At 40.6% G+C, this 21,813-nt stretch overlaps 2 protein-coding genes across 2 annotated transcripts in view; both read left to right on the top strand.

The window, feature by feature from the left end:
- AGBL4 (AGBL carboxypeptidase 4) overlaps window positions 1-21,813 on the top strand; it is a 948,642-nt gene that overhangs the window by 557,673 nt on the left and 369,156 nt on the right. The window lies entirely within an intron of this gene.
- BEND5 (BEN domain containing 5) overlaps window positions 8,409-21,813 on the top strand; it is a 31,676-nt gene continuing 18,271 nt past the window's right edge. Inside the window, exon 1 of the mRNA XM_059821871.1 lies at window positions 8,409-8,641. Within this exon, the coding sequence (XP_059677854.1) occupies window positions 8,425-8,641 (217 nt within the window). The 5' untranslated portion in view covers window positions 8,409-8,424. The remainder of the gene's footprint in view (window positions 8,642-21,813) is intronic.

Here is a 21,813-nt window from a genome sequence, read left to right as displayed (position 1 = left end):
ATAGTCCCTCCAGGTCAGAGGCAAGGCAGACAATGGTGTCTACTGAACTGTCCTTACTTGTTAGGAAATGTGTCAATTCATCACTTTTTATAGGTGAAAATTTATCTAAACCATTATTAGCTTACTTCCCAACTAGTTAACTGTTTAAAGCAGGATCCTGAGCTACTGCACTGTGCTACTTTTGTTCTACTCCTGGAACAAAATTCAGACTTCCTTTGCTCTGTGGCCTTTTCTCGCTTGTGTTTTTGGATAAAAACTGTAGGTACGCTTATTTATGTTCACTAAATACTGTGATATATTCTTAGTAGTGCCACCTTTTGCTTGTAATATAATCCGTGTTGTCTCCTCACATATCTTATCTTTTCTGTTTTATTACCTCTTATATGTACTGGTAAATAAAAAGGGAGCAAATTGGGAAAATATGGGCCATTCAGAAGAAATTCTGCATGTATCACACTAGAGAATTTGAAAGATTATGGAAATATTTACAGCTCCCAAAGAGTCAATCTATACACCAAGACTGAGTTTAGGGATGGACACAAGCCCTGTTTACTCTAGCTGTTCTGGAAAGACTGGTTTTGAAGTATTTTCTGTCCTCAGAATAGTAAAAGTAGTTATGATGAATTTAGCAAAGTCTGTACGCTGCAGTGCCCCAGACAGTTTCTTATTTTCATTGACATTATTTTTTCATCAGTTTGGACTGTGTAGTATCTGCAGACGGTGTATGTTCAAAATATTGGATTGCTGTGGTTTTGCATACAAACCTTATAAAGGAAAAGAAATACCAGACTGTGTGTACAAGCACCAAAATTTGATTATATGCAGGATCTAATCTTAATATCACACCATCCTCACTGAAAAGCATTGTGAGAATATTCCAATTCATAGTCTGAATGGTGTGTTTCTCTGCAGTCATCTTGCAGAATTCTTATTCCTACCAGGAGAGTATCAGTATATTGAACGGAATAAAAATGTATACATTAAATTGCTTATTCAAATGTCCAGCTTTGATGTTTGTAGAGAATTTAAGCAGGAGGCAATATAACCCGAGCTTTGTTTTATTGATACAAGAGGCTAATGTGAGTTACAAAACAGGAAAGAATGAGAAGTTGTATAATACGCTGGAAATGTGAAAAAAATGCAGATTTCAGTTATTAGCTTTCACAGCTGTATTTGCAGAGAAATATACTAACGGCTGGATGACATTTCATGCATGAACTTGATAAAGCATCCTTAAACGTATTCATATTAGAAGAGTACTTAAAGGGAACCTCAAACTCGAAAATTCCCGTCTTTGTTTAAAAAAACCAAAACTATAGTTTCCCTAGGGTATTCTAGTACAAGATATTTCTTTATGAAACAAAGCTTTCTTTGTTTCAAGGAATACTGTGACAGCCTATGAAGGACCCTCCTTTCTGATCACACTTTAAAAAAGATCCCGATTCCCCTGAATGTTAAATATTATTGCACAATAGATGTTGCTCAGGCTTTTGTGGAAAATACTAGCAAAGCATGAAGCCCCTTGAGGTCTCAAACACCTCTTGGGTTACCAGTTTCCTATGCCATTTTCTATTTTGAGGGAATACCTTCCTTGTAAGTGGGGCAAAGACGAATGCCGATTTTCTATGCTGTGTGAGATAAAAGGATTTACTCTTCCTTGAAGAACTAGAAGAATTCCTGTTGGGGTCTATCATAGCTATCCCATGTTATGAATTTTTGGGAGTTGGGTGACAGTAACTCTTTCCAGTTAATGTTTGCTTGTTGGTTTTGGCTTTTTTTTTAAATTCACTTAATAGTGCAGACCAGGTGCAACTTCATTTGCAACTCATAAATGATAAAGATGTTTGGTCTTCGTAGGAGTGGAGAGGTTCATAGAGCATAGTGAAGGTTTTTTTTTTATCAGTGAGCACTTGCACTTTTCAGTTTCCAGCAGTTTCAGCATTCGGTTTGCCAACTATGAGGAATTATGTTCTCTAATTGAAATGTTATTAGTAACAAGACATAGCTGAGGAAGGCACTTTTCTGAAATATTCTCAGGATTATTCCTGCTCTGTTATCTCCCATTCACCCTCCACAAGAGGATTTTACTTGCTCACATTAGTTGATGTTCTTCAGAAGAGCTTCTGGTCCATCTCTGATTGTGACTTTCATTAGAAGTAGAAAACTCTACCTTCTCTTCTGAAGTGGTGAGATGTGAGCACTAATGCCTGGGAATATTTTCTAAAAACTCACTTTATACTGAAATATAGCCAGTCCTGAAAGGGATTAGAAAGAGTACAACAACAGTATGAACTAAAAAGCACTGAGGTGTGAAAACATACCTCTTTAAGCAGTTTTGACTCTGCCCTCAGTTATGCAATCCCATTCCTGATGATGATGATTACCAAGAATCTTCCAAAATGGCAAGAACCAGCTCTAGAGCCTGTCCAGTCTCCCTCTGAAATCAGACTTCTGAAGGAAAGGGGAAGTGTGAGTACGTGGAGGTACCATTCTGGACAAAATGCAGTCAGTAGTAGTTGACCTTTTCTTCCGTGCATATCCCATATTACTTGTGTGAACCTCTCAAGCAGAATAGTTCTACGCAGAAAAGGGCTACAGGATTGTTTTCCCTATGAGTATGAGATATAAATGCCGGTTCAAGACAGAACAGTGCTGTACAGATGTGAGAATAGAAAACCAAAATGGAAATATTATGAAAAAGGGTCATTAATACAGTCTTACTCTGAAGCTCTGTCTAAAGCGTAACATAATCACGGGCAGTGTCTAGTAATGATATTTTACACTGACTCCCAAAGGTTACAAAAAGATTTTAGTCCTTTCCAAATGAAAGTCGCTTTGTCATCTAAGGAATCAAATTCTTGCAGTGGTGCAAAATCTCTGTATATAAAGCTGCTTTTAGTCATATTAGTAAAATGTCTGTCAAAAGCCAGGGAAAAGCCTGGTTTAAGAAAAGAAAGGGAAAATCTCACATCAAATTTCCAGATAGAGTGAAAATATATAGGCTGAAGCCATCAGTGGATGGTAGTAGTGATAAAGATCATTTGGGCTGCAACAACAATATTGTCTTCAGAGCAGTTCTTGAAGATGGTGGCAGTGGTACCAGAAGGACATGGTTTAAAGGTGAGTCCACGCACGAGTCAGCTCAAAGAAAACGTCTTTCCTACTTTCCTCTCAGGCAAGAAGTTTATAGGATGGAAAACAGCATACTGTATGAGTACAGAAGACGGTATTTAGCAAGATTTTTAATGGTATACAACAGGGTGGGAGCTGAAAGTCACGATGATTTGGGAGTCATTTGCAGCTCCCAGACAACCCAGCTTCTGGCTCCCGCTGAGCAAAGGACTGGGTGAGAGCGGGGAGAATTACTGCCTCACACCGAGGCAAGATAGGGCCGACTGGCAGTGTCTCCTGATTCCTGTTGACTTTCTGTGGGCACGTTTAACCTGTAATTTGGAAAAGGAAAATACAGTCTGGCACACATTCTTGAAGGGTTGCCAGTCCCAGATCTATCCATTGTATAGCCTGCCAGAATGGGAAAGATAAGTATCTTACAGACCAGTATCCACAGCAACAGACACTGGAATTTTATCTTTTCAATACATATAAAAACCCAAAGAAAATAATTACTTTTTCATTTTCCAGTTTCATAATAGTAATAATGACCTTTAGGTCAGGAATTTTCAGCAGTTAATGACTGTCTGGCTTTTTCTTTGGCCCTTGGTTTCTCCAGCCAGCCATTAACAGTGAGGGAAGTGCCTTCTCCAGTGGTCAGTTTGGCTTAATCGTTACCTTTCCATGCTACAGAATATACCAGCTGGGAAATAAGAGTCTCCTATGTGAATGGATCCATAAAGCGATCCTTAGGTTTCACTTCTTTGAAAGAATATTCTGTTAGTATGTGAGAATTTAATGTAGAAGATGATTGAGTATTATCCTCAGCCCCAAGAAAGGTTAGATCACTCTCAGGAATTGGGACTAAATAGCTTTGCAGTGATGCCCTTCCTCTTCTGAGGATGGTTTAAGGCCATAGATTTCAAAAGATTAAATCTTAAGAATTTATCTATGTAATCTAGGTTCCCATACTATTCTCTTGGTATTGGAGTGCTTCGGAAATTATATGTGGACGCAAATATTTTCTCGTCCATCTTCTAAGATCATACAGGAACTGGACCTAATTTTTTATTTTTTTAATTCAATTTTATATGTAATCATTGTGATGCTGAAAGCAGAGTGTGGCAACAGTGTCTTGAGAGCTAAAAATTATTTCAAAATCTAAAGGGGAACAACCCTCTGGAATGCCTACCCTGCTCTGTTTGTCTAGCTAGTAGATTTCCCCCCTTCCAACCAACCTCTCTATCTCAAAACACCTAGAAGCTGTATATGACTTTGTTCAGAGGAAGATTCATTTATACCTGGAAATGACCTTATCTTGCACTTTATCATAAGATAAAAAATGAGATACTATGGAATGGAGGTATCTTATGACCACCCTATTGATCATATTCTTGGTAAAAATTAACCAGATTGTGAGCAGATTGTATGTGTATACATACATAAACCTTTGAACAGTCTTCAGTTCTTGTGCGTTGTTATTTTATTCTTTAAGCTTTATGACTTTAAATGCCATTGTTAAAATACAGTCTTACCTAAAAAACCTGTGAATATATCTTTCCTTCAGAGTGTATTTGAGCTTGAAAACAATTGTGTAAGAAATACACTACTTGGAGGATAAATAAATTCACCAGAAAACAATAGCGTTTTCTAAAGTGCACATTGAATGTGTAGGGATTCCTAGCAGTAGTCCAGTGTACTGTTATTGCGGAGTAGTCAGGTAGTAGTGAAACCCCTCCACCTGAATGGTAAAACAAAATGGGAATTTCTTCATCAGTAGATTTAAAATCAATATGGTGTCCCTTGAGGGTTTGGTATTAAACGTGGAAGGAATGTGACTGATGAGCCTAATTTTAATGTTTTGCTGTGAAAGAGATTTAGCACCTGCGCAACTATTATTTGTACTATTAGCTATTTATTTTATATCTTTAAGAGAAAACACAGAGTGCACATCAAAACAGCAGGCATCAGTTTTTGCTTTAACACTTTTTTTACTTTTCAAGAAAATAACAGCAGCAAAATATAGGTAGTGTTCCAGGAAACAGCCACTCAGGAATCCCACAAGGGCAGGGACCGTGCTTTGTGGTTTCCTGACTCTTGGAGTGACACTTTTACTTTTTAAGCTGAGGCTTCATTTGTATTTTGAAAGTATGACAATCTACTTCTCAGCAGGGTTGTGTTGCTTCTAAAAGGCTGGACTTGCTAGAGGATTTAAATCTGGTGAGGATCCAGTAATTCCCTTAACAATGAGTTTTAAAATCTACACCTTTAAAATAGCTTTACATCTTTAAACCTCAAGCTAACCTCAGTGTTAAAACAGCTGGCTAACCATTAGTAGAAATGGGAAAGGTCCTAACGGAAGGAGTGACAATACTTGTGTGTTTCATTCTGTGCTTAAATGGATCCTTTCCTCAGCTTCACAGCTTAACCAGTGCAGATTATTTATAGATTTTAAAGCGAGAAATTAACACTGTTCCTTGTAGGCAGAAGAGAAATGTATGAGATCATTATTAATTCTTTAGCATTATAATGACTTCTGGCTCAACATGTGTGCTAGGGACCAAGTGTAAACACACATTTATCATCCTGACCCTGAATCTGTTCCCAAAAAGGCCCTTCAGTGGAGAAGAGTGGAACAGCCTTTCTAAAGGATCTGAGACCTTTTTTTGCTGCTGATACAAACATCTTTACAGCCTTTGCTGTAATTGAACCTTCAAATGTAAAATACTGCAAATACCAGTTTACAGTGTTCCTTTTAAAAAAAAAAACCCAAACCCAAACAAAAAAACCCCCACTATGACGCTAGTTGCCTTCACATGAAGTCTTCCTGTTCTCTTTCACTGGGACAAATTACCCAGGCCTCCTTGGTACCTGAAGAGATCTTTCCCCTTCCAAGTCAACCTAATTTTTGAGTCCTTAGCTTCTCTTCGTTTCCCCTGTTATTTCCAGTTTCTCCATTTTTCTGTGTTCCTTTCCCTTGACAGCAGTCTTAGATGTTGCTAATAGAATTCAGCTGCGGAGGAAATACAATCCCAGTAAGACTCAATGTGCCGAATCCCTCACTAGCCACTGAACTTACTGGGACAAAATTGTCCTTCACATAATTTTAACAGTGTCCACGGAGTAATTCCAGCTATCGGTCTGTCCTGTCGCCTTTCTGCAGCTCCTTTTACATCCATTGTAACACAAGGTAGAAGAGATAGGAGTGCTACAGCAGCTGTTACTGTTTGATCAGCAACGCAATCTTTGCTGGAATTTCATTTCCCTTGCAGCCTAGCTACTAGAATACATTTGTCACCCATACTTTGTAGCAGACTTATATTTGCCTGTAATTACATACCCGTCTAGCAATACTTTATTGTTAACATAAAGTACTGCCATTTAAATCCCCAATCTTAAACTGTAGTATTTGCAAAACTCTGTAATTTCTAAAATAATAAAGCTTCCCATTATTGTACGGGAAGTTTACAGCTTGTTACTGAAATACTTGCATCGGCTTAACTACACCTATACGCATTCCTTGTGTTTTCATGCATTGCTTAAGAGACAGACAGACAGACTCCTGCTGGGCATAACTATAAGTTTCTGATACTTCCACAGAATGGCTGAGGTTGGAAGGGACCTCTGGAGGTCATCTCATCCAGCCCCCGGCTCAAGCAGGGCCACTGGGAACAGGTTGCCCAGGACCATGTCGAGATGGCTTTTGAGTTATCTCCAAGGATGGAAACTCCACAAGCTCTCTGGGCAACCTGTGCCAGTGCTCAGTCAAAACCTTACTGCAGGTTTTTCAGCTTGTGGTCTGTTCCCACGTACTAAGAAGTCTGTAAAATGTAACTAGGAAAAACAAGTTCAGTGTGGTTAAACTCAATGTAATGGGCAGAGATAGTACTGCAAAGGCTTAGGGACGTGCAAACCAGAAAAGATGATAGATTTTGGTTTCATTTTGTGTGGGCTTTTTGTAAACAGAAAACCAGTGATGCCCCTCTCTTGCTGTTTATTACTCATTCTATTAATATTTTTTTTTTTTTTTTTTTTGCCTTTAAATCATTCTCCACGTATTATTGTTCTGCTCCTAAGACTGACTGGGTAAAACAGACCTCAGGATTGTAAACTTGGATAAGGGTTTGCTGTGAACCATAAGCAATGTTGCCGCATTATTTTCTTACAGGAAGCTCAAAGCATCCATACTCAGTATGTCTGCATCTCCAAAAGCTTGGGAATTTGTGCTGAAACCAGCATGGTCTCTAGCCCTTCTTCTTACACACCTGCACAGAATTTCTGAAGTCTCTGTGTTGTTTTGGGGGAGGGCGGGGAAGCTTTGAGCCCCTGCCGTAATCAGCACTAGGCAGTACCATTGAGTGCAGGTGTTTCTGCACTACCCTGAAGACCTTCAGGTAAAAACGGATGTTCGGATTCTGTTGATAACTTGGCAGATGAGCATGGGGTTCTGTGCTGGTTTGTTTGGCCATGAAAGATGTGGTCTCCTCTCCTCATGTGGCCAGAGCTGCTCATGAGTCCTTCCTACCCCTTCTCTCTGCACTCATTGGTACTGCCCTGGCCCAGGAGCAGACCTCCACATCAGTGGGAGAAGGCCTATTTCTCTGGAACAGGTGTAAGGAGTTTTTAACTTGGAAAAAGAGCTTCCTGGGGCCTTTACTGGGGACACGTTTGAGCAACGGAGCCTGGAAGATAAGCGCCCCTGCCAGGGTCCTTTCAGCCCACCAGGCCCAGCGGCGCCATCGCCGGGGAGCGGGAGCCGTCCCTCCAACACAGGTGCCTGGCGAGTACGAGCTGACACCCCACCCGGCCGTACCCCCGAAAGCCTCGCGGACGGAGGCACCTGCCCGCCCGGCCGTACCCTCGAAAGCCTCTGGCTCGGAAGCACCTGCCCGCCCCAACAGCCTCCGCGGCGGAGGTGTGAGGCCGCTCCCGGGGAGCCGGGGCAGGCCCGGGCCTGCCGGGCGGCGAGCTGCGGCGAGCCCGCGCCCCGCGGAGGGGCCGGGACACGCCCGGGGCCGCCGGAAGGGGTGTTTCCGCATGGGCCCCGGGCGGGCCGAGGCGGGGGAGCCGGGCAGCGGCTGCTCCTCCCGCGGCCCGCCGCCACCCGGCCCCGGCCCCCACCCGCCCCTCGCCGCGCGGCAGCCCGACTCGCGTCGCTCCGCGTTGGATTGCTCGTGTCTGCCCGGAGCTGGCGGCTGCCCGGCTGGCGGCGCGGCCAGGCGAGCTCAGCCGAGCGCAGAGGTGGATTTTGAGGAACAATAACAGAGCGGGGAGCGCGGGACCGGCGCGGCCGCCCCGCCCGCCCGCCGCACCATGTACGCCTTTGTGCGGTTCCTGGAGGACAACGTCTGCTACGCGCTGCCCGTCTCCTGCGTGCAGGACTTCAGCCCCACGTCCCAGCTCGACTTCGACAACCAGAAGGTCTACACGGTGTACCGCAACCCCGAGGAGGCGGAGGAGGACGACGAGAGCCCCGGCGAGTGGGGCGACCGCCTGCTGCTCCACAAGGCCCAGATCCTGGCGCTGGCAGGTGAGGGCGGGCCGGGCCGGGCCGCGGGGGAAGGGGAGGGGGGGCGGGCCAGGGGAAGCCCCAAATGCCGCCCCCTCCCCGCTGAGGTGGGGGGGGGGGGGAGGGGAGGGGGCGGCATCGCGCCGACACATGCTCAGAGCCCGGGCGGCACATGGCGGGCGGGGGGGCGCGGTGAGGCGGGAGGACGGAGGTCCCGGGGGCGGAAGGGGGGCTTCTCCCACCCCCTCCCGGAGCACCGAGGGGCTCGGGCGGCCCCAGGCCCGGGAAGGGCTCGCTGGGGGTGGTGTGGGGGGTCTCACGGGGCGGCCGCTCCCGGCCGGGCAGCGCCGCGCTCCTGCGTGAACCCTCAGGCGCGGCGCGGCCCCGGAGCGGTTTCCAAAATAACCGTGAGCCCCCGGTGTAGTGCCCATCGTTACACCGCGGCGGGGATGAAATCAGAAACTTTAAAAAAAAAAAAAAAAAAGTTAAGGTTTTCATGCACGGTGTATTTATAGTGCATGGAGTCATTTATATACCTTTGCAGTTTGGCAGCATGTTGCCAAATTGGAGGGGTACTGCTTTATATCCACTTTGTTAGTTTAAGTGACTGGAAGGCAATAGTGGAACCAGACCTTTAGCCACTATGCTTGTTAAGCTTGATTTTGCTACATTTGGCTTGTTTCATGTTTAACCTATGAATGTCTCTAGCGAAGAGGACCAATTAGGCTGTGTATTAAGAAATAAACCCATATTTTGGCCATTTAAATGAGTTCAGCCCCTGTGAGATAGTGCTTCTGCTATGTGTCCCCGCCAGATCACAAGTCTTTGGCAGCATGTTTCCTTGAAGACTTTCTGTAGTTTCCTTGCAGCCACAGAAAACACGCTGCCATAGTCGGAGTTGACATAGGAAGGAAGTTTGATGCTGTTCATAGCAAATTGCTGGCTAGCGTGGACTTGCCCAATAGGCTGTTGAAAGACAGTGGTGACCATTTGAAATGTCAGTCTGGGTAGCAAAGAGGACATTGGGTTCTGGTCCTGACTTTTCCACTTGTGGAGAAATACTGGCTATGTCTGTTTCCCCAAATATGGAATTGGCTTAATAAATTCTGCTGTCTAGTATTGAGTTCTAAGCAGGCAACGCTGAGTTCTGATCTCTAAACAGAGGAACTTGGTGTTAAAGTAATGTAGAACTAGTATTTTTTAATTTTATTTTTAAATATAGCAGTTCCTAAACCAGTTCAGCCTGGTGGTGGTCCATTTGGTCCTTGACTCAGTGACTTTTACCGTTACCCTGTTTCCAGTAGTGGCCATAGACGGATACCTGGAAAGAACAAGAAACAGGCAAATATATACATTGTTTCCCTGTAAAGCTTTTCCAATTTCTGAGTATTTACAACTCCAGGAGTTCAGGAGAACTAATGAGAGAGCCTACCAGAGGAGTGGATTCTCCCACAAAGTTTTTGTTTTCCTATGCCAGCCTGTGTTTTGTCTGTCCTGTCTGTAACAGAGGACAATTGGTGTGTGAAACATTTCTTGCAAGTTACTTGTCACATCCATGGAAGACAGCAGTGTCAGTGTTCAGGGTTTCCTTGGCCTCTTCTCAAAGGCATCTCAGTTGGACTTCACCTTCCTCTTTCTCAATGGGGAACTGCAGCAGCAGTGCCCTTTCTGTTTCTCATGTTCATCTCAATAATAACTAAAGTGTTTCAGAGAAATATTTAGTAATAGGCATTTTGCTCACATGTTGAGCCTACCAGGTTGCCTCAGGTTTCCAGCAGAAAGTGCATCTACTTTGCCAGTTCCCTTGTTCCAGGCAGAGTCTGTACTTACCCAAGAGAAGTGTTCTTCTGTACAGTTTCCCTTTGTTTCATCTCTCTTGAACCAGAACAAACCAATATATGCTGTTTCCTCCAAAGAACAAGGCTTGTTACCTGTAGTAGTGATTTGTGCTAATTGCTCCCCAGAGATTTTAATTTCTACAGGAAATTCTCCTGCTGAGCCAGGAGCACAAAGAAACATACAGCTATCTTTATTACATCTGTCACATCTCAATATATCTGACTAGATCTGTAATTTGCATGCTTGGAAAACTTCTCACCTGAACACCAAATGAATCCTTACTTACTGTTCTTTCTATGCTGCACCATGTAAAAATACCATAATTGAATTAATCCTTTGCATACAGCATATGCTTACATACTTTTTACGTTGTCACTTTCTTCCCAGAGTTTTAATATTGATGTTTGTTTTTATTATGGTTAAAGTCTTGGGGAGAAAAGTTGATGTTACATGAAGACATCTTAGCACAATTTTCAGTTTATAGTGACCAACTCTATTTTTACAGATTATGACAACTTTTTATGGCAAACATTACAAGTGTGATGTTATGCAAACTGCTTATTTAGTTTAAAAAATAGTTTTACAAGTCTGCAGTAACATTTCACATACAAGTATAGAACTTTTCATTCTAAAGGATTCCAGTCTACCTTAGTAGTAATGCAAATAATGTGTATAAAGTTACTTTTATATGTAAAATATACATAGTAAGTTGATTTTGAATTTTTGGAAGGAACCCTTGCCTGCACAAATGAGTACATCAGTGACTTTAAGGATTTACTGCTTTGGTCCAAGGATGCCCCATTAGGAACAGGCTTCAGGACCAAAGTCATGGTACAGATATTAAGTTAAACAAACAATAAAAAAGAATAAGAGGGGAAAAAAGTAATATTTTTTTGAGCCTGCACAGTATTCTTTTACAGTTTGAATGGTGCCCAATTTTTATACACTGATTTAACAAGGCTGCTCAAGTAAGCAAAGTTGTACCTATTTATATATATTTTCATGATCAAACACTCTCAGTGCAATGGGAGTTAATCATAGTCTGAAAAACAGATCCACTTGGTTTTCCTTTCTAGTGACCTAAAAAAAGGAAGGAGTACAGGAAGAACACAGATACAAGACCCATATTAGCCTCATGATTTTTTTATTTTGAAAAGGCTTTTCCTTTCCTATGTTGTTTAAAGAAATTTAGATACTTTTCAAACTTTTACCCTTGTAAAGTAGCAGTTCATACAGGGATAAATACACGTTCCTGCCCATAGTACGAAGTTTTATTGGAGCATTGGTTGTGTAAAGAGTTCGTGAAACAGTTGTCCTCATTTGAGAGAGTCTAGAAGCTATTTTTTGGTCTTTTGTGGCGAGGTTGGATGATTGGAAGCCTGTACACTTGTGAGGAATATTATTGTTGCTGCAGAGGAGAGAGCACTGCTGTAAAGGTATCACCAATTTAAAAAGAAAAAAAAAGAGGGGAGTGTGTTGGGCATGCTCAGAGCATCAAGTAGTTGTGATAGACTTGGTATGTTGAAGAGATAAATACTGTCTTGTTTTGAATACTTCAATAAGAAATAATATGTAGTAGTCTTACAGCAGAGTGGTAGATGAACGCTGAGCAGCTGTACGCTTTTCTTGTGTCTGTGTGCGTATGGTTGGGAACTGCTGATAATGGTGGTATGTGTTGGTCTGTGAACCTTTGACTTTTTCAAAAGGTAGCCAAAGACTGGGGCTCAAACCAGACAGGTTAACCCCCAACTAAGAGTTTTAGACCTCCGAGCCATAGAAGGCATATTAAAATGAATGTTTTGTGCCATTACAAGTTCAACATCTGGTTAACAGGCAAGTGATGTTATGTAGTGAAAAAAGAATAATTTCATTTACCTCTTGAATGGAAAATATAGCTCAGCAGACTAGTCTTTCAGTATATAGCAGCTTTTTGAGGTGGCATGTTAACTGGTCTGTCTTGTTGAGAATATAAAAATGGTAGATGGTTTTTCAGGAAGAGTTTGAGTCTGACTTTCTGATCATCCACACCCTTTCTTTTTTCTTTTCTATCCTTTCTGCAAAATGCTGAAAAGCTGTTTTTCTGGTCCCTCTTCTTGCCACTTGCAAGTTTTTCACACTTGTCCAATACAGTCACTAGCAGAATTTTATCTGTAAGCATATGCACCTTATAGGAGCTAGCATGATCCTTAGGTGACCTTGTTGGAGCCTGTTCTTGCTTTGCGAAGTGATGAGTATTAGGTGGAATGAACTGAGGTTCAGGGACTTTTTAAAGTTCACTGCTTTGGGGTACATTTTTTAACAAGTTAATAGTGGCTATCTTCTAATTCTTTCGTGACTACAGTAAATAATTGTTCTCTCTAGCTGCTACCCTCAACATTTCCCACCCACACAACTGTAACAAACACATCTCCATCAGATTCTCGTGGCAATTCCCTAGCTGCCACAGCAGATGTGTTAATACCTGTATTCATCCATATTCTTTCTTGCCCCTTTATAAAATATTATGATTCACTTCTTATTAAAGTAGGTTAGGTGATTTTTTTTAAAATCTTCAAAAGCGTGTACAGCTCATGGTGAGGTAATTTGCTGTGTATTTCAGAAAAATGTAAAATCTCTGTTCCCAGAACAATTTTAAATTAAATGATTCTAGGACTGAGTTTTGAGTAAGGTTGAGGGTGGATACACACTAAGAAGTTGAAGCAGGTTTCTTCGATATGGATAGCTAATGGAGGAAAGACCCTTTGTCAAATGCTGGAATAGGTGAAAATTTACAAGATGAGATTGTGGATTGTATCAAGAATATACAAAATTTAGGTCAGGAAGTTGTCTTGATGTGTAACATTGATGTGAAGCTTTTATTGTTATTTCTGTAGTCTTGTGCATCTTTGTGCATTTTTTTTTCCTTGTGCTATTCAGACAGCTTGGGGATTTGGAGTATGTAGAGCAGGTCATAGCTGTGGCCACTGTATACCCATGCTCCATCCCATGTTCATGCATAGCCCACATGTTGCATTTCCTTTCCCAGGGTAGTCAGTAGACTGAACAAACTATTGTGGTAGTGACAGCATTTGCTAACTCTTTGTTACCAGAGAGCTCTAGGTCTATCCCCTATCATGATATGCAACGTGTATGGTGTGTGACAGGGACCCGGGGAGAAATGGCATCAGGAAAATAATCAAAAAGCCTGCAGTTGCTTCGTGGGTGATGCCAAGTGTTGCCCTGAGTAAAGGAGTGCCAGGAGGAGGCTGTAGGAAACCTTCCGGTAGTGGTTCCTCACAGACTCTTTAATTTGTTTGATTTTATTTTTTTTCCTGGGATGGTTCTGGAGTACCTGTGGATGAGCTTGTGTGTCACTGCCCTTGAGCAGCAAGTCCAGCTCTTCCTAACTGTGCTATCTCTCTACTGTGCCTGGGCATCGGGTCTTGCCATGCGAATGGCCCTCTGTGGTCATTGAGAGAAAGTAAGCCCAGCAGGTTAGGCAGTGCTGAAGTAACCTTGTTCAAAATATTATTTATTTATTTATTAAACTTTCTACTATGATGTTTGAGGTGCATGGCCTACTTTGTCAGATACCTAACTGGCATGCTGCTGCTGCATTACCTTTTCACCAGGTGAAAGATCTGGCATATGCAGAGGTACCCCAAATAATTTTGAGTAAAAGAGTAACTACATCACACTCCTAAATATAGTCCTGAATACAAGTGTGGCAGTATTCATAAAGAATATCGAAAGCTAAATTTTGCACTCATTTTGTGTTTGATCCATTTCTGGTTTGTTTTTAATTCTTTTAAGATGAAGGGTGTGGGTTTTTTCCCCCCTTCTTCTAAATTCTACTGTAGAAGCATATCTGAGATATGAAGGGCTTATGCAAAGGCACAGTTTTGGGTTTTTTTTATGTTGTTTCTGTTTGTTCAATGTTGAAGTCTTAACATGGCACATTCATGCAAAGCTTAAGTGGCAGCAGCAAAAAAATTTTGGAACTTTTAAAACTGTAGCTGCTAAGTAGTGGCTTGGAGTAACCCTTATGTTAGTGGTGATAGTTATATGTCATGAGCAGGATAAAGTGCCTGTAAAAAGGAGTTAAAAAGCTGGGATTTATCTGTGCAAGAAGACTTCACCCTTATATTTAGTTTGCCCTTTTCCTATATCACTGCTTATTCTGGAAATAAATATCTTTTGGTCTTAAACCCTTCTCAACTGACCGACTTGTCCCTCAGTTACATTTGCTTTTTGCTTTACCGTAATAGTCAGAAGTCACTTATTTGTTTTTATGACATAAAGACAGACGGATGACCTACAATGTTGCTATTTCTCTTGGTCTTAGTGCATGCGTTAGACCACATAACACCAGTTATGCTTGTAAATGTATAAGCTTAACTATGATACAGTAAAAGTATGAATTTCAGGATTTTAATAAAATTGACTTCAAAGATAGTATGGTTATGGTAGCTATGGTAACTAGCACTTACTAATTAAAATATGCTAAAATTTACAGGGGAGTGAAAAGGGGAAAAAATGTAAGTTAATTTTTTTGTTTTCATAATTTAACTGTAAAACTTTTTTTTTTCCAGTGGATTGCCTAAGTGCCAGTCAGTCTATTATTTGGTTTTTTTTAAAGAAACCCTTCAAAAATAGTAGATGCTGAATCACATTGTAATTCTTCTGTGCAAACTAAAAAATACATAAATCAATCCACTACTTCTATAGCAAGCTCATTCCTTGGGCAGAGATAGTTGCGGAGGCTTCCTGGAGTGTTCCCTGTAGGCTGCCTTCATCTGCTGAATAGCTGGTAGGCAATATCTCCATGGCTTTGTGGCCTTTATGATCATGAAATCATAGTCAGGGTTTGGTCCTAATATAATTTTATGATATGATACAGAGTGACTGGTTAGGGCAGCCAGGTTGACAAATTGTAGCTGTCATTGAGATTGATGATCTCTTTAAATGAACTTTTGAACTTTTAAAGAAAGAAATAGCTTTTATTATAAATAGTTTTTTGTAAAATATTTATCATGTTCAAACTTTTGAAAAATAATTCCCATAGTTGAGTTTCACATGTAGGTACAGAGGAAAGGTTTAAAGGATAGCATTTTGACATCCTACTTGTTTTCACGGTTTCTTCTTTTCAACTTAATGGTAATATTGTATTACTGTATTTGTTTCAGAAAGGATTAAGAGAGTTGTTCCATAATAGCTATAATCCTTTGTATTTTACATGTTCAGAGTATTGTACAAATATTAACAAATCTGCACAACACTTCAGTGAGGTAGATGGGGACAGTAAGATGGAAAGGTTGAGTTATTCAAGGTCAGTATTTAAGTAAATATTGGATCCAGGATTAAAACTCCTCAGTCTTGTAAAAAGCATGATTTCCTGTTTCTCAGTGTAATGTCTTTTCTTTATTTGATCTTCCAGGTCCATCAGTTTCGACTGCAGACAAACACTCTTCTAATACCACTAAAAGTTAAATGGAAGGGAGAGTTTTGTTGACAAAGAATAAAAGAATAGTAATTATTTCTAGCAGAGTTTTAGTTTTGAGCCATGTTGCTTTTGGTTAATTATTTTTGAGGACACTTTGTATTAACTTTTGCATTAAAAAATAGATTTCATATTAATAAAGGAAATTAAGAAAGAAGATATATTTAAGTTTTTCTTGCAGTACAGGTCTGACTTCCATCTGGGCTGATACTCAGATAGTAAATCTGAACAATCTGCTGATAAATGAGAACATGCAAACACAGAATGCTACAAAATATTTGAACGTCTTCATGTGCATTAGAAATTTGACAACAGATGGGGGTCCATATCAATAACTGTCACTCCTAGCAGTATTTATCTGAATATCTCCGTTGTTCCACTAGAGGAAAAAGTGTGCATTCAGACCTCAACATTTGTTGTTTCAGTAGCTGGCCTGGTAGATTTGGCTTTGCGAGAGCAGCGGCAGGTCCAGGCTCTGTGAATTTACTTGTATTATTGTATTGAATATTAATGAGGGAGAGCCAGTCTTGGTGTAGGACTTCAGACAGAACTTAGAGGTAGAAGTTGTATACGTAATCTGTCCTCTGCTTTTGCAGGAGTTTGGCTCCTTAATCTTTCTCTTCCTTCTTTAGCGCCTTTGTACAAAACAGGCGTGGCTTTCTCTCCATCATCAGTCAGCAGTCTTCATTCAGGCTTCTGGCACATCATCCTTCTTACGCATCACCTCTATACCTGTTGAGCAGTAGTTTAAGACCTTTCTATCTTGCCTTTTCCCAATTTGATTAAGAATTATTTTCACTCTGCTTCCTATGTTTTACACTTAATTGAAATTCACTTCACAAGATTTAACAGCCTTTTTGGCCAGTTCCTTAAGAGCATCTCTTCACCTTCACATACTTATTGGCCCTGCCTGTCAGAGTGCTACTTGATATGTTGTTCTTCCTTGACTTCTTTGCTCACTCTTCTTTTTGTTCTGAAGACATTCTTCTAGTCACTTGTTTGTGTGTTTATTGTCATGTTCTTTTCCTGGGGAAGTGCAGCAGGGCTATTTAGTTCTTAAATTTTTGGGGGTGATACTAGCCCAGATGATGGCAATGCTCAGCTCTACGTTTTTATTCCTAACTTTTCTCACTTAAATTTGTTGTCAGCTTCCCTTTATGACATTCTTACACAGAAATCTTTCTTTCAGCTTATGCTTAGGATGTCCCAATATATTTTCCCACCATTTTTGTCTGTTCCTCTTGACTTTAGAGTGGGGAGGGGAAATCGTCTTTTCTGTCATTCCCAACCCAAAGCCTTGCTGTCTCTTAGTCTTCATCTGCTTTGTTGCTTACACCCAGCTTTACCTTTCTGTCCAACATATGCTTTATGTAGTGTTTTCACTGTGCCCTATGTTTATTTCTGTAATCTCTTTTTCTCTGTCCTACCAACAAAGCTCTCCTAGTCTGCAAAAAGATGCAAAACAATGTAGTAAACTACACCATGCAAATCCTGAATTGACTCTGCCAGCACCCAGCTGAACTTTTTTGCACACAACCCCTCCTTTTAGCTGCATCAAGTTTGGTGACACCTGTCCTCTTCAAATAACTTGTGCCTTTCTGCTGCTGTCCGTTGTCCTGTGTTGTCCGTTACTGTCATTCTCAGTTTATTCTTCTTTGGTAGTGATCTTAATCTCAGTGTAGTACTAGCTGAGGGATGAGTTTTTCTTCCTCTGTATCCTGAATTATCTTCTGAGCCTGCAGGATTGTTACATTTTTCTGAAATCTCTTCTGTTCTTCCAGTTAAAATGTTTGCATTGAATTAGCTAAGAAAGTAATTTATAATTCTTTTTTTTTCCAGTTTCAAATAAACTAGGTGGCTTTTTCTTGGGTTTTATTTGATTATCATGCTGCTTTCCTTCTCAGTCACAGCAATATTGATTATTGTTTATTTGTGTTTAAGTGGCACTTAGGAATCCATGCCTTGTCGTGCTGGCTGTGTGTATGTGCTTTGAAGCACCAAGTATACCTTTGCTTGTGTTTTTTTTCTTTGGTTCTTAATTGTCTTTTACTTTATGAACTGTAACTGATGCACAACCTGCTGAGGCAGGTGATGTTCTCTGCTCTGTAGAAGCAACCTGGCTAAATCAGTAGCAAAGCAGTTCAGTGCAGCAGTGTGTGTGGAATTTTGTGCAGGTGTTGCCCATATGTGTTGGGTATATGCCTGGAAATGGGAAGGGTGATGGTAAATTTTTTCATCTGTCAGTATATCATTTTTCACAAGGGGTGGAATTTTTTTGAAGGCTTAGGGGAAGGATGAATTTTGCTCAAGGTTCTTTCATTTTATTATTGTAAGATTTATAGCATTGCCAAGCCCCTTATTTGGACTGATCCCAGACCTGCCATCCTTCATCCATTTGGAGTGCAGAGCTCTCTTCCTCTCTTTTTCCAGCTTTTACTCCAAAGGTGGAAAAAAAAAAAGCATTTGAATTATTTTTTGAAGGGATTAGTTTGTTCAGTCCTTACTTCTAAGTTAGAAAGTAAGGAATGTTTTAAGGAGACTTTGAGATTTCCATAGTTCTAGTCTACATCCCACAATAGGGTTTTCAATTTTAGAGCACTAACATATTTTTACTTGAATTTAACCAACTCACTTCCTGCCCTGTCAAAGTGGCTTTGTGTGCCTCAGTTCCCTGCCGCTCCAGACTTAAGGCTATTACCTTTTGGCCTGGATCCACCCATCCTGACACTGAAATGAAGGCCTGACTGAAGAAAGCATTCCAGGAACAGTTTATCCTTTTCTAGTTGATACAGATTCTCTAATGCGTGGTTGCTTTTTTGGCTTGTCTTTCAGCACTGCTGAGGCCAAATGTCTTCCCAGCCACTCTGAAATTTCTCAGCAGTTCACTTTCTTCTCGCTACCCGAACAACTTTGGTAGATGGCTGTATGGGGAGAGATGCTATCATGTGCACTGGCTCTTGAGTCCCGTACTTCAGTACCTTGTGGAGTTGACTGGCAAGATATCTCCAAGTCTAACCTTTTCCTGGAGTACAGTTATTCCAGTATGCTTTATTCTGTATGTCAAATCACAGAATACAGTGTTCTCTGTCTGGCATTATGGCTACTGTGCACAAAAGCAGTGTTTCCTAATTTACATGTGTCTTCCAGAATGTCCCTTCTTAAAGGACAGAGGGCATCAATGTTGTCCATTCTTGTATCATGCTTCTACCCTGCATCTTTTGTTACAAGTACCTAATTAGGTGTGTTAAGTGCTAGTTCTCAGTAGCTGGTATCACTGAACCACTTATGCCATGTATTGGAAAAACAATAGACACAACTATCTGATCATGGCCACCTAAGGGGAGGTGTAATTTTTAACTTGTAGCAAGGTTTAAATGACTGGGAACAAAGTCCAGACAAATGCTTTGGGTCATTACAAAATGAGGCTCTGAGCTACAATGTTTCTAGGACTGCCCTTCTCTCTTTTAGTGTTCTGGAGCTTCAGGCACTGAATTGCAGCTTGTCCAGCTGTTTGGTTCATACCCTTGTTCTGGCTTGAAATCGTGTGTGTTTTGCTTTCTGCTGGATTCTTCTCTTGTACCTGTCTTCTGTAGGCTGTCACAACAGACAGAAAGTCCTAAGAAGAACTGCTCTAAATGCATGTTCGTGTTTCTCCTACCCCTCCCCCGGTCTCCTCTCACTCCCTCCCGCCCCTTCCCAAATTCCATTAATATTTACAGGAAAAGAGGCAGTACTCCAGCATTAGCCTCAAATTCAGAATGAGATTTTTCTGGCTCTGTCTACAGCTAATGTAGAAGACAACAGCGGTTAGAAATGCACTTTAAAAAAAAAAAAGAAAAACAAAAGGCCTTTTCATATCCACACACTAGATGAATTGTGTTAGGTATAAATAGGCCTACAAAGACCAGAGCATATGTAAGAAAATATTGTATGTATTGTTGTTGGAAGGCAGAGGAACATAAAATTATTTGCTCATTGACTAAATTAAAAATTCCCGAGCTTTAACTTATGAACTCATTTTCACCATTGTTTCTTCAAATTGCATGTGGGGATAAAATAATTCCTTTCTTCAACTCACTGATTCGTTTACAGGATAAGCAGTAAAATCCAAAAGTCAAATGAAGAGATTTGCCAAACATGAGAGAAGCATGTTGATAGTTACACACCAATAATGTATAAACTAAGCATCTGTAAGGAGGTACATAAATAAACTTTCACCTTTAGTCCACCAGTAAAGTTTTGCAAACATAGATTTCATGGGCAAACTAAGAAATTGGGAGGGGAGTGAAGAGAATGAAGAATTCAGATAATTTGCATTGGTTTTTTTGACCCCAGACTAAATATTTTCTTTCATTTCTGTTGTTCAGTGCATAAAATGTGTTCATAACCTTTATAAATTAACTTAAAAAGCCAAAATCAAAAGATAAATATTTTTGTTCTTACAAATTTTTTTTTATTTTAATGTTGTTTTATTTGTCAGAAAGTATTTGCTGACTTCCACTATAGTCTGCAGATACACTTATTCCTCTGTGACCCCCTTTCATGCGTGTTTCAAAACTTGCTTTTCCCTGGCCATGGGAAGGATGACTGGTGTCCATTTCCAGTTTGCATGGGGTTCTGGCTACTGGTGACCTCAGCTAGTTGCCAGCGGACAATTTTTTTTAACTATGTGAAGTAATTGGATTGTGTCCATCTTGTTGTGAGGCCAAGGGTTATTTCGGAGCATAGAAACTGATCTGCATTCTTTAAATGTAGAAGGAGTTCATCTGCACGTTCTGTGGAAGATGATTTGGCAAAGCAGGCTAAGAGAAGCTGGCTCTGCAGTATGTGTGTGCTGCTCTTTCTCTAAGGAACCGTGAGAACATATTTTAGCAAAGGATTCCTCAATCTATCAGATACCCCAAAATACATAGTCACAGAAAAAGTTGTTTGCTTGTTTCATTCAATATGGATTGATTTATTCTTAAATTTCTGTCCTTCCAAGATGATACCAATACCCTTCAGTCTGTCCTTTAGTCTGTAAATTTGTTGGTGGTTTTTTTTTTCCTAAGAAGGGCTCTCTTATTTTCTTCTCTGCTCTCTGACAGTAGAATTGGGTTATCTCACTTTTCTGATGAACCTATGTTTTCCAGAAAAATGAAAACATGGTGGTTTATTTTTCAAAACTGAAACAGTTGGATTGCCTTTTTGTTTTTACTGGGATAAGCATCCATGATGCTCTGGGGAACGGAGAATGATCTAAAATAAGCCTAGCTGTTTTTTGTTGTTTATCTGTTTCTTTTTGCATCTGTCTTAGTATTTATTGCTACCATCTGCATTTCATTTCAGGTTGTCTAATGTCTTATTCTGCATGTTCTGTGCCTATTCTCTTTACATAGCCTTGGGCTGTAATATCACCATTTGCCTACAAGAGATCCATTTCTATCTGTAACAAAATGAATTGCATTCATCTGTGTAATTCATTTCTAATGAATGCTTTGCTCCTCATTAAACAGTGATTTACCTTTGTTTCCCTTTTCTACACTGTCAACACTAACCATTTTGAGGTCCTGTGGAGAGATGCTAATTTGAGAAAGCAAAAGTCAATGCAACTAAGCACTCACAAATGCCATCCTCATTGGCACTTTCAAAAATATTCATGGGAGACCTCATGAAATACAGTTTGCAGGTGGATAAGAAGGCTCAAAATGTTTTCTTATTCATAAGCTTTCAATGTACGAAGACAACACTTCAGAGTTTAAATGCATTTCTCCTTGTCAATGTCTTGAACAGGTAGCCAAGCTTGTGAATCTTTTAAGACCTTGTCTGCTCTGCAAGAATTTTACGGTTCACAGGCACATTTGCAAGGACTATACTCTTGATTCCCTGTCCCCTC

The sequence above is a fragment of the Gavia stellata genome, chromosome 10 (genome assembly GCF_030936135.1).
Source record: "Gavia stellata isolate bGavSte3 chromosome 10, bGavSte3.hap2, whole genome shotgun sequence".
Classification (NCBI taxonomy): domain Eukaryota; kingdom Metazoa; phylum Chordata; class Aves; order Gaviiformes; family Gaviidae; genus Gavia; species Gavia stellata.
This window is presented reverse-complemented; position numbering and strand designations above follow the sequence as displayed.